General features: G+C 40.9%; 1 protein-coding gene across 1 annotated transcript in view; it reads left to right on the top strand.

The window, feature by feature from the left end:
• Positions 1-476: 476 nt before the first annotated feature.
• The window catches only part of LOC142832723 (cytosolic beta-glucosidase), a 127,586-nt gene continuing 115,998 nt past the window's right edge, over positions 477-12,064 (top strand). Inside the window, exon 1 of the mRNA XM_075943431.1 lies at positions 477-534. Within this exon, the coding sequence (XP_075799546.1) occupies positions 477-534 (58 nt within the window). The remainder of the gene's footprint in view (positions 535-12,064) is intronic.

The following is a 12,064-nucleotide window of genomic DNA, read 5'->3' as shown; positions in this document are numbered from 1 at the left end:
GGGGCGGGGGAGAGACAGGATGTGTAAAAGCTAAGGGGCCTCAATTGTCATCACACCTCTCCATAACCACACCAGGAGCCAGAAAGTCATAAACCAATGCTTTCTCCCCCCTCCTTCCCCCAGACACACACATGTACACACAAACGGACTGGGAGGAACGCTCTTGGAGCATTATATAACTTAGAAGCCATGCCCATGCAAAATAATGAACTATCAGGTATAAACATTAACTTGGGCGATGCAAGTCTGTTAAGAACTGGGACAATAAAGCCTAATCCTTATCTTGGACAGCAGGATTGGGGTGGCCACTTGAGTGGGGTCCTCCTACTGCTCTTCTTCCATTTGTGTCTGTGTCTGAGACTCTGGTCTGGGGTGAGAGGTCACCAGTCTCTACGGCTGCTCAACTCCCCTGGCTGAATTTTGGACCTCCCTGTAAGCCCCTGCTAGTCGAGGGTGACAATTATATCTCTGCAGCCATGGCTTTTCCTGTGGGGTTCGGATGGGGAGCAGCCACTGCCGCTTATCAAGTAGAAGGTAGGAGAAGATGCTTCTCCCTTGTTGGGGCTGGAATGGATGCTTCTGGTGGGTTCTGTATTCCTGGGGAGGAAGGTGGAGTGTTGAACAGGCAGAAACGGAAGAAAGATGTAAAACACACTATAAACGAAACTGTCTCTTTTTAGACAGAAGAGGCTGCAACCCCCTTCTCCTTCCTCAGATAGGAGGAGTGGTGGGTGAGGAATGAGGGTGGGATTTTGTTGCCTTGTAGTCGGTTCCAGCAACCTGAGAAGTCAGTTCACATCGGATCCGCTGCTTTCCTGATTGACTTCCTGAACAAGTTTGCAAAGTGTTTGGAAAGGAACGTTTTTTTTTTTTTTTTTCCCACTGACTAGAAGAGTGTTGAATTAATTCTTCCCAATAGCTCTTGGTTAGCTGGTAAACATGCTCTGCTCTGTTCCAAGTGAGGTAAATCTAAGTATTACTTTGAACATGCCACCTCTTTCCTGGGTTTGTTCCTAAGAGAAGAATAATGAACTATCAGGTATAAATGCTAGGTCCAGGTGTGCTTGGTGCCTTGGTGTCTCAGCACTAGTCTCCACCCCCACCAGATGAACATTATCCCCACCCCCGACACCTATATGATCTGTTCATCTGTAAATAGAAAACAAGTATCCTCTTGTCTTACCCAAAAATAAAGAATTCTTTTCTCCTCCTCCTCCTCCTCCTCCTCCTCCTCCTCCTCCTCCTCCTCCTCCTCCTCCTCCTCCTCCCCCCTCCTCCTCTTCCTCCCCCCTCCTCCTCTTCCTCCCCCCTCCTCCTCCTCCTTCTTCTTCTTCATCATCATCTTCTTCTTCTTCCTCCTCCCCCTCCTCCCCCCCCTCCTCCCCCTCCCCCTCCTCCTCCCCCTCCTCTCTCTCTCTCTCTCTCTCTCTCTCTCTCTCTCTCTCTCTCTCTCTCTCTCAATACAGGTTTTTTTTTTCTTTGTGCAACAGCCTTGACTGTACTGGAACTCACTCTGTAGATAAGGCTGCCCTTGAACTCACAGAGATCTGCCTGCCTCTGCCTCCTGAGTGCTGGGATTAAAGGCGTGTGTCACCACTGCCTGGCAAAATAAAGAATTCATAACAGCTACCACAGTGGAAATATTTATTTGGTCATAGAAGCATATGGTGAAACCCTGGGTTAACCAAAGGTAAAATGCTTCATCTAACTTTCTATGATTGCTGTAACAAATGATACCAAGCTGTGCTACTTAAACAACTAAAATTGGTTCTCTGACAGTTCCAGAGGCTAGTACTGGCCATTTGAAGGTGTAATTAGCTACATTGTACTGGAGTAGGATCTACTGTAACTTATCCACTGTAACTGGTGTCCTCATACAAAGAAGTCTGGACACTTGAAAGAGACCCATAGGAATACCTTGTAATGCCAGGCAAGCATGCCTTTAATCCCAGTACTTGGAAGGTGGATCTCTATGAGTTCGAGGCCAGCCAGGTCTACAGAGTAAGTTCCAGGATAGCCAAGGCTGCAGAGAGAAACTCTGTCTCAACAAACAAACAAACAAACAAACAAACAAACAAACAAACAAACAGACAAACATCCAGAGATCCCACAAAGCAAACAAATAAATAACAAAACAAAACTCATGTGACAATAAATAGGGAAATGAGAGTGACTCAGCTGTAAACTAAGAAACCGCAAGAATCAGTTTCCACCACCAGGGACTGAGGAGGGGTGAGAAAGGCTCATAGTCGAGGCCCCAGTGGCAGCAGGGCTCTGCTGACTCTTTGAGTTTGCTCATTTGTGAAAAGGGGACAGAGATCAGATTTCTGTGATTTCTACTCACTGCCTGGGTCTTCCTTATAAAAAGCTAGTATTTAAATCATAACAGGTAAGTCAATGAAGTAATTTCTGATTGTGTAAGGCCGGAGACTACACAGGAGCTGTGGAATGAGTGTCGTTTCACCTAAAGCTTAAAGGATGAGAAGGGAACCTTTTGAATGGGGGACATTTTCTAGGCAGAGTGACAGAGGACAGGCTCATCGCTGCACCAACAAGACTGCTTTTGGTCTCTAGTATTTACTGCTATCTTCCAGATGTGTAACGGAGAACTCTTGCTGTGACTGCCATATACAAGGCATCTCAATGGGAAGATGAGAGCTGGGACTTAAGTGTTTTTTGAAAGAATGTCTGAGGATGCTCTGGTCAGCAGGGATTCCAGTGCACATCTTCCCTGAATGGTCTCTTTGCTTTTAGATAAATTTTTACAAGGTCAGGTGGATTACAGAAAGACCCACGCCTAGTTGAGGCTTATATATGGAGTCAGAGCTGCTGAGGGTGGGAGACACCGTTTTTTTTTTTTCAATTTATTTATTTATTAAGGATTTCTGCCTCCTCCCCGCAACCGCCTCCCATTTCCCTCCCCTTCCCCCGATCAAGTCCCCCTCCCTCATCTGCTCAAAGAGCAATCAGGGTTCCCTGACCTGTGGAAAGCCCAAGGGTCGCCCACCTCTATCCAGGTCTCCTAAGGTGAGCATCCAAACTGCCTAGGCTCCCCCAAAGCCAGTACGTGCAGTAGGATCAAAAACCCACTGCGATTGTTCTTGAGTTCTCAGTATTCCTCATTGTCCTCTATGTTCAGCTAGTCCGGATTTGTCCCATGCTTTTTCAGACCCAGGCCAGCTGGCCTTGGTGAGTTCCCGATAGAACATCCCCATTGTCTCAGTGTGTGGGTGCACCCCTCGCGGTCCTTAGTTCCTTGCTCGTGCTCCGTCTCCTTCTGCTCCTGATTTGGACCTTGAGATTTCTGTCCCGTGCTCCTCTGTCTCTGTCTCCTTTCATTGCCTGATGAAGGTTAATATTCATGAGGATGCCTATGTGTTTGTCTTTGGGTTCACCTTCTTACTTAGCTTCTCTAGGAACATGCATTATAAGCCCAATGTTCTTTATTTATGGCTAGAAACCAAATATGAGTGAGTACATCCCATGTTCCTCTTTTTGGGTCTGGCTTACCTCACTCAGGATAGTGTTTTCTATTTCCATCCATTTGTATGCAAAATTCAAGAAGTCCTTGTTTTTTACTGCTGAGTAATACTTTAGACACAAGTCACCTGATAGGTTTCCCATGACCCAGTGGTCATCCCTGCAATCCCTGAACTCTCTTATATATGACTGACAACTCAGTAGGAGCTGTATAAGTATTTGATATATATTAGAAAAGGACATGAATTTAAGGGCAATATAGGCAGCAAGCAGAAAGGAGAAATGGATATGAGCAATATACATTACACCTTACTATGATTTTTTTAAAAAAGAATTAAAAAAACACCTTTTTTTTTATAAATGAAAATACTCTTAAGTTATGTTGTAGTTCATGTACTTCTAAGTTAGATTTCAATTCTCTTTGAATATAAAAACCTTGGGGTGAAATTTTGTTGATTTTAAGTCTGCCTTCCTTGTTAACCACTTAGTTATGAAAGCTAACTTAAACCTTGACCATGGGCACCATTGTAATGAACTTGTTTCAGTATCCAGTATTAACTGCATGATTCCTTATGTCTTAACAATTATTTTATCTTATGTGTGTGAGTGTTTGGCCTGCATGACATATGTGCACCAGCCACATGCATGCCTGGTGCCCAGGAAGGTAAGAGGAAGAGAACACTTGGATTCCCTGGAACTGGAGAATCAGATGATTGTGAACCACCATGTGGGTGCTGGGAACTGAAACCCCATTCTGTACAAGAATAGCAAGTGCTATTCTTGAATCATCAATGAATATTCTTTCAAGCTCCCCTGTGCTCTCCTCTCCACGTTTTTGCTATTTTAACTGCAGTGAAGCTGCTTGATGCACCATGTAAACTGCATTTGAGATTCTTGTGGAGATACAACGTGATTGGGGAGAATATTGTGGTGGACATTAGGAAAATGAGGTAAGAAATTAAAATACTCTTTATTTTTTTTTGAGAATGTCTATGAGAAAACCTTATCAAACACAAAACAACTAAAAGTTTAGGAAATAAAGATAGTCCACCTTGTCCTGGTGTTTGGCGCATGATGACAGTTAAGACTCATAGTCAACACAAAAATGATCTTATCAAAATGTTATCTATTTTTGTAATTACTCTGACAACACAGCTGTAGTCCACCTAAAGAATTAAAAGTACAGACTGAAACCTGTTTTTCCAAGAACATCTTCTTTAAAAAAAGAGTTGATATTTTATGCTTATGGATGCTTTACTTGATTCTACATCAGTATACTGTATGTGTGCTTAGTGTTCATGGAGGCTAAAAGAAGGCATCAGATCCTCTGGAACTGGAGTTACAGTTATAAGCTGCCATGTGGGTGGTGAAAATTGAACATAAGTCCATGGGAAGAGAAGCCAGTACTATTAACCATTAAGTCCCAAAAGATATTGCTTTGAGGAGTATAGTTGGATTTAACTGAGTTATTTTATTTAGGTCTTTCCCCCTAAATTCTGTCTAGTAAAAAGTTGTTCAGATAAGGCTAAAGATCTCAAAAAAACCAAAGTCTATAAAGCTCAAATTTGAAAGAGAACTCATTCATGACCCCACACCCTGCAAAATATCAATGGATTGGATGTGTCCTTCAAAATGGTGTTTGGTGTTCCTGGACTTTCTGCATATGTAGTTCAGATCTCACCTCTGACGACATCGGTTAAAAGGGAAACTTTAGACAAACTGATTTTATCTCGGTTTATTTGAGCAAGGAAATGATTTATGAATTGGCTTGTTCCCTGAACTAGTCAAGATTCAAAAACTTAGAATAACAAGGGCAGACGAAATACTAGGTTTTCAGTTTCCTAAACTGTAGGCTATGAAACTTGCCAGGTTTCTCTATAGGTGTTTTCTGGGTGAGCATATGTTCTGTCCAGTCCTCAGCCTGTTACCTTTATTCAGTCCCTGGTGTGAGCAGTCAGTATTTAAAGACAGAAAAAGGAAGCACTAAGCAGAAAGAGACTAGTAGCAACTCCATATTTGCCTAATTTGGACGTCTGAGTAGGTAGCAGCCTGTGACTGGCTAAGTTCTTGGCTACTGTGATTGTCTAAGATTCAGGTAGTTGTCACAAGTACACACTCCTTAGTTAGCTCTCATCTATGTATATATTAAGTAAGGTTATAATTCACTATGTAAAGGAACAGTTTTAGACAAAATTAATATTACATAACAACTAGGTATTAAGTGTTCTGTGCCAATATGTCTTCTAGATGTAATATTTGTATTTAGAGGCACCACAGAAGGATTGCTGGAGATATATAGAATATATATATTCTATATGTAGAATATATATATATATATATATATATATATATATATATATATCCACTATAGAACTCTATAGACAACTTGGCATAAACACACAATGGGTTTTATAAGTGTACAATGAGTTTCAATCACCAACATCCAGTTCCACTGAGGACCTGGGGCTACCTTAGCCAGTCTATCCTATCCTTCTGTCTTTCTGGAGGCAGTCTTTCCCATGCTCTTCTGCACTGAGTATGTTAAGGTCTTGGTTTGTAAGTTCCTAACCAGCTATTGTGTGTTAACTCTCTATCAACAGCTTCTAGGCTGGGGACCTTGACCAATGTGCTCTGTCCAGTCCTCATCCTGTTACCTCTATCCAGTCACTGAATGACTTTTCTGTGCTTGCTTTTTTCTACTTCAGAAGTACTAGGTATGAATTTTGCTTTAAACACTTCTTAGCACAACAAAGGCAGGCGAAATACTCATTTCTCCATTTCCTTAATTGTAGAACATGAAACTAGCTAGGTTCACTCTATAGATGCTGTCTGGGTCAGCATATGTAATTGAAGCACAAGAATGCCTAGTGCACGGTGCTCATTAATGCTAACACAGATGCTCACCTTAGCACCAATGCTATCACACCCCAGTCTGTACTGGTGCACAGAGCACCATCATCTGCCTTATTTAGTGGGAATGCCCATATCTGCTTTGACTATAGGTTACACACTACCCACTCCTTTTTTGCTCTCCACTGTGTGTAATAGAGTGTGATTAGCCTTCTCTTAGACCATTGTTTCAATTACATATGCAGGAAGTACACATCTTGGATCAACACGGTCTGAGTGTAAAAGCTGAGGTCAGCTGGTCTCTTTTGTGCTTGGAAAAATCTTTGAATTTTTGTTACATTTTAGCATATGGGACCTTTGAAAGTCACACCATTGAGCAAAAGGAGGGCTGAGTGACAGTGGTGCTTGTAAGAACAATTTAGCAATTCAATGGTTTTGTTCTGAATCATCACCACGTATCTATTTTTCACCAATTTTTAAAGCATGATTGTCTAAGTAAGTGTATTTGTCTTTGCTCTTTTGGGATCTCTGAGGGATTATAACACTCAAAACTGAGATATTGTGGCTCTTTCATTTGGAACAGAGGGCAGTGTCAGAATCTTTGCAAGTGGGGCCAACGTCGAAGCACAGGGCCTGGCCTTGTCCTCACCCTTCTCAATATAGCCATGACTTGCTTATGTATCTCACTAGAACCATGGCCTTCCTCCTGTGCCTCTTAGTCCTTCTGCCTCTCTTCTGGCCACTTCACTGTTTATGGTTCTAAAGAAGAGTTTAATGTTTATTATATAATGGTTTGCTGTGCAGTGCCTTGGGCCTTTTGGAGGAAGGCACAATATAAATCTCATAAATAAATAATAAATAAGTGGTATAAGCAGGAGGAAAATTATGTGTTTTAGGTGAGTTGTAAAGAACATTGCACGGCCTATAAAATGTATTTGTTGGAGCAAAGAGACAGGGAAGAAAATGCAGACAATTATTTTACATACAGAAGTGAGGCTTGCCATCATTTTTAAGCATAGAAAACTTGCCAAGATTTTTAACCCTTCGTGAGGCTGATTGTACTCTTTTGGTCTTAGATGGCAGGTAAGAAACAAAACTAGGAGGCAGTTCAGTGATGTTGTGTCCATTTCTCCTATATGCCCTAGAGGAACTATGAACATGACATTAGAACCTGATTCTATGGCTCTTAGAAGCTTGTAACTCTGGGTGATTTTGGAGAAGGCTCTTAAGAGGTGAGTGTGTTCTATAAAACCCCACAAGTCCTTATCAGAGTCCAAACCACACCATTACAGCTCCCTAATGGGGCTGGGGTTTGTGGCTCTGAAGGAGGCAAAGGACTCTGCTTTATGAGTGTCATTATGAGCCTTCTATGCTGCACTGGTACCTGTGTTGTGTTTACTTTTGATTTAACTGTGACTTTGGCTTCATGGTTGCAGAAATTGGCATTCGTCTTTGACTATTTCTTGCTCTAGTTTGTCAAAGATGGAATTCTACAGGCAAGAGATTTGAGGTTATGTTTACATTTAAAAAGCAGGAGAATGAACAGTGCAGGTATATAAGTTGGGTTTAGGTCACATTTGTAACCATTCTATACCGATTCTTTTCCACTCTTTTTAAAAACTCAGCGAGTCCACACATGAGACACATTTCACTTTACCCACTATAAATGCTAGCACAAACTCTGCTTCCTGTTTGCTTTTTCTGCTCAACCAAATACAACTATTTGTCATGTTTCCCATTTTCTACTAATTTGGATTAAAGATCATGAGTGGAATTAGGAAAGTGGTCATGCCTGTATCTTTTTTTTTCTGGAATAGTCCTTGATACATAGATCTGTTCTTCACTCAGGTCACCTAAGAAAGAAAAAGAGAAACAATTTTCAAGTGTTTGCTTCTTGTTGCATCAGGAAAATGAAGAGGAGAAGAATTTTCATGTGAACTCTACCGTAGTTTAACTAATAGAAATTGTTCTAGCAAATAATCTTTTACTTATCTGTTGCTGTAACAAAACACCTGACAAGAGCACTTGAATTTGTGAAAGTTTTATTTCGGATCATGGTTTCAGCGATGTTGGTCCTCCATGGTGGAGAACGCATAGTTGCAGCAGTTAAAGTGGAGTTAACATGGCAATTGACCAGGAAGCAGACAGAGTGCTCGATGGGAACCAGGGCATGTATTACCCTCAAAGATGGGCACCTAGTGATGTGCTTGGATCAATCAAGCCCCACTTCCTAAATATACCACAGTAAAAAAAAAAGCAACAATAACAACAACAACAAACACAACAAAACTAGTAAAAAAAAAAAAAACAACAAGCAAATACCAGTAGCTGGGGCCTGAGAATTCAAACATGAGCTGGGGTAGTGTGTTTCAGATTTACACTATGATATACTCTTCATTTCATTCTTCTGGTCTTAAATTTGAGATCCACAAAAACCTCAAATTACTCAATTTCTTTTGTTCATACCATAGTATTGACAATGGAAAAAAGTGGAAGTTGGGCACGTTCAAATGTTTATCAGTGGCTGTCCACTCACCAACCGCATGCCAGATGCAAACAGCAGGTGTAGACCAGGAGACATAGTTGGAGGGCAGGGAGGGGAAGCTACTGGGTGGGTGCTTATGATGGCAGTTGCCTTTCAGCCTTGGGATAAAATGACTGGAGCCTCAGGTGCCCTTTAGGCCTTACTTATCGACGATGCAGCATTGAATCATGAGCACACCAGGCTCTACGGGCAGACTATACAGCACTGAATTCTAGCTTCTAAGAATCTCTGCTGCAAAACTGCTCATCTGGTGTAATACGATGCCTACTTTCCTCCCTTCCCCTTTGCTTATTTCATTATAGGAACATCAGAGACACTTGACAGTTTATAATTCTTCTCTGGGTTACTTTCCTCAACCTTTTTCATTCAAATACATGCCTTTTAACTATAATAGGAATTTAGCTGCATTCACTCTACATTCCCAACCCCTCTATTAAATATTTAGTTTTAACAATCAGTTTTATAATTTTTAGGAACAGATTACTTAGTTGCCTTCTTTTTTTTTTTTTAAAATAAAGTCATGTTTGTTTCCAGAACACTATTATTCTTATAACTCTTTAATACTGCTAGTGTAAAAATTAAATTCTCAATCTAGCAGCCATGCTTTGGGGTATTTATTCTAAAATTTGAAATAAGTTTGTTGGAGAGAACACTTCACGCTCATGTTCATTGCAATGTTTTCCATCAGCCCAGAGTAGCGTCAACCTGTACTCACCAATAGATGAATAGCCAGGAAAACATAGGGTAGGCACACAATAAAACATCATGCAACCTTACAAAGGACAAGAAAAAACAAAACAAGACACAAACCACTTTTGTCAGCACGGGTAAAAATGGACAACAGTACACTCGATTAAAAAAAAAAACAGGTTATGAAAGAGAATGCGGCGTGTTCTCACACCCTGTGGGATCAACCAAACCATTAGGAGGGGGGGGTGGCTGCAGAGGGTTAAGAGTGAGGGGACTGAGACTATAATGGTGAAAAACTCAAGGACTTAGGCAGGATTAGAGGATTAGCACAGCCTTACATATAGTGTGGCAAAGGGAGTTGAAGACCGAGAGCTGCACATTTAAAATTGCCCAGAACCTACATTTCAAAGTTCTGTGATGAAAAATTTAAGTATATGAGGGAATACTTAGCTGGTTCATCAATGAAATAGCCATAGATCATAGTATCACTTTATAGCCCACAAATATATGCAATTATAGCCGGTTAATTTATAAAAGATGAAGCAGAAAAATAGATTTTAAAAAAAGAAGATAAAAAGAGAAAAGGGAAGAAAAAGAAAAACCCCTAAGAAACAGTTAAAGGAAAACAAAACAAAAATCTTTTTTTTTGTTGTTAATTTATCATTTTTTTGAGACTTTTTTTTTTTTAAGACGGAGTTTAGCTGTGTAGTGCAGGCTAGTTTGAAATCTGGTGCCTCGAACTCATGGTCCTTTTGGCTCAGGCTCCTGAATGCTGGAATTGTAGGTGTGGACCATAGTATAATAACTTCCTATTCTTCTTTATTTTGGTTCTTTCATGTTGGTTGTTTTCATCCAGTGCCTGAAGATCTTAAAACATTTATGAATAAACTAATATGCTGATTAACAGTAGCAACATATTTAGACTTTCTTTAAGTGAGATTGGTATCAATCAGAACAGGGATGCCTGAAAAGGAACAGAGTCCTGCTTGTTAGCTGAGGAGTTGACAGTCGGTCCTCACAGAATGGACAATGTGTGTGTAGGGGCTAGTCAATATTTAGATCTTAAAGATCAAATGTGAAGACTTTAAAAGTCTGTGTTTACCTTGTGCTGCTGCTGCTCTCTCTCTCTCTTTCTCTCTCTCTCTCTCTCTCTCTCTCTCTCTCTCTCTCTCCCCCCTCCCTGTCTCTGTCTGTCTGTCTGTCTCTTGCTCTCTGTTATCTTTCTACTGCCCCAGTATGCCTGGTGGAATCCTTCTTGATAAGATCTGTCATTTTCATGAAGCATCTCTTAGGACACGAACAATGGGTAGAGGTAGCACTGTCTTGTTGATAGAGGAGGTGAACCCAGCAGGCCATCGGAGGCACAGATGATTCTTGAAGTAATTACCAGGATGGGAGGCCACTGTGCTGTCCCCTGTGACGACTGCCTCCAGGGTTGTCAAGCAGAAGTTTTCCAGTCTTCTCCAGTTTTCTCCAGAGCCCATGAATCCTTTGTCTTAGTTTCTCTGATTAATTGGTCCTATTTTATTTCCATTTTCCAGAAGTACTTGAGTGAATGTGATGTTCTATTGGGACCTTTTTAATGCAAGCTCAGTTGTGGATCTTATTTACTGTCATTTCGATGGAGTGTGAGAGGGAAAAGAATTAAATATGTATGTTCCACTCTGTTTTGAACTTGAAATCTTTATTAACATAAATAAAGACCTTAATATAATATTCATTTATGTATAAGTCTTTATTAACTTGCATTAACATATGAGAACACTTCTTAAGCAATGAGGTATTATTTAAAATTAATGAATTGAATGAGTTGCCATTATTAGTCTCCTCTCAGCACTAAGGCAACCAAGTTCTGGAAATGTTCTGGGCCTATGCTATGGGGGTGAAGATTAGTGCTACCGACTGTCTCTCTATCCTCTCTACTGCATTTGTAGGTAGGTACTCTAGTTCTCATTGTGAGTAGTTCATTGATGGGCTCCCTGGCTTATACAAGAAATCCAGACTCGTGACTTCTTTTTTTCTGTCCACTCTGAGCCCAACCTGAAGATGCTACCCTTGATCCAGGAGAACGTCCTCCCTCTGACCAAGCTGGTACCCAGGCTGCAGACTTTTAAGCCACTCAGATTCTGGCGTCCTATAACAGCCATCTGAGCAAAATATGAAAATGAGAAAATACAGAATTAATAGAATGTTAGACAGTCTAACAGTAGGCAGTGAAAAACTTAGATAATGTGGTGAAGCTACTTGGGGAGTGATGGTCAGATAGTATGTCTGAGAGAGGCCACAGATCTGTGTGTTTGCTTCTGGGATCAGTTACTCAGTCAAACATTTGTCATCGTCTCTTACCTCTATTTCTGAGCACACAGAATTTTCTTTTTTTCCAACATAGTATTTTTATTGATCATTTGGGAGTTCCCCACAATGCACCCTGGCTGCATTCACTTCCTAGTTTTCCCAGGTCTGCTGCTCAACCCTTGGGACCTCCCTCAAAGAAAAGAA

Source organism: Microtus pennsylvanicus, chromosome 12 (assembly GCF_037038515.1).
Source record: "Microtus pennsylvanicus isolate mMicPen1 chromosome 12, mMicPen1.hap1, whole genome shotgun sequence".
Lineage (NCBI taxonomy): Eukaryota > Metazoa > Chordata > Mammalia > Rodentia > Cricetidae > Microtus > Microtus pennsylvanicus.
Note: the sequence above shows the minus strand (reverse complement) of the source record. Positions and strands in the feature narration are given on the sequence as shown.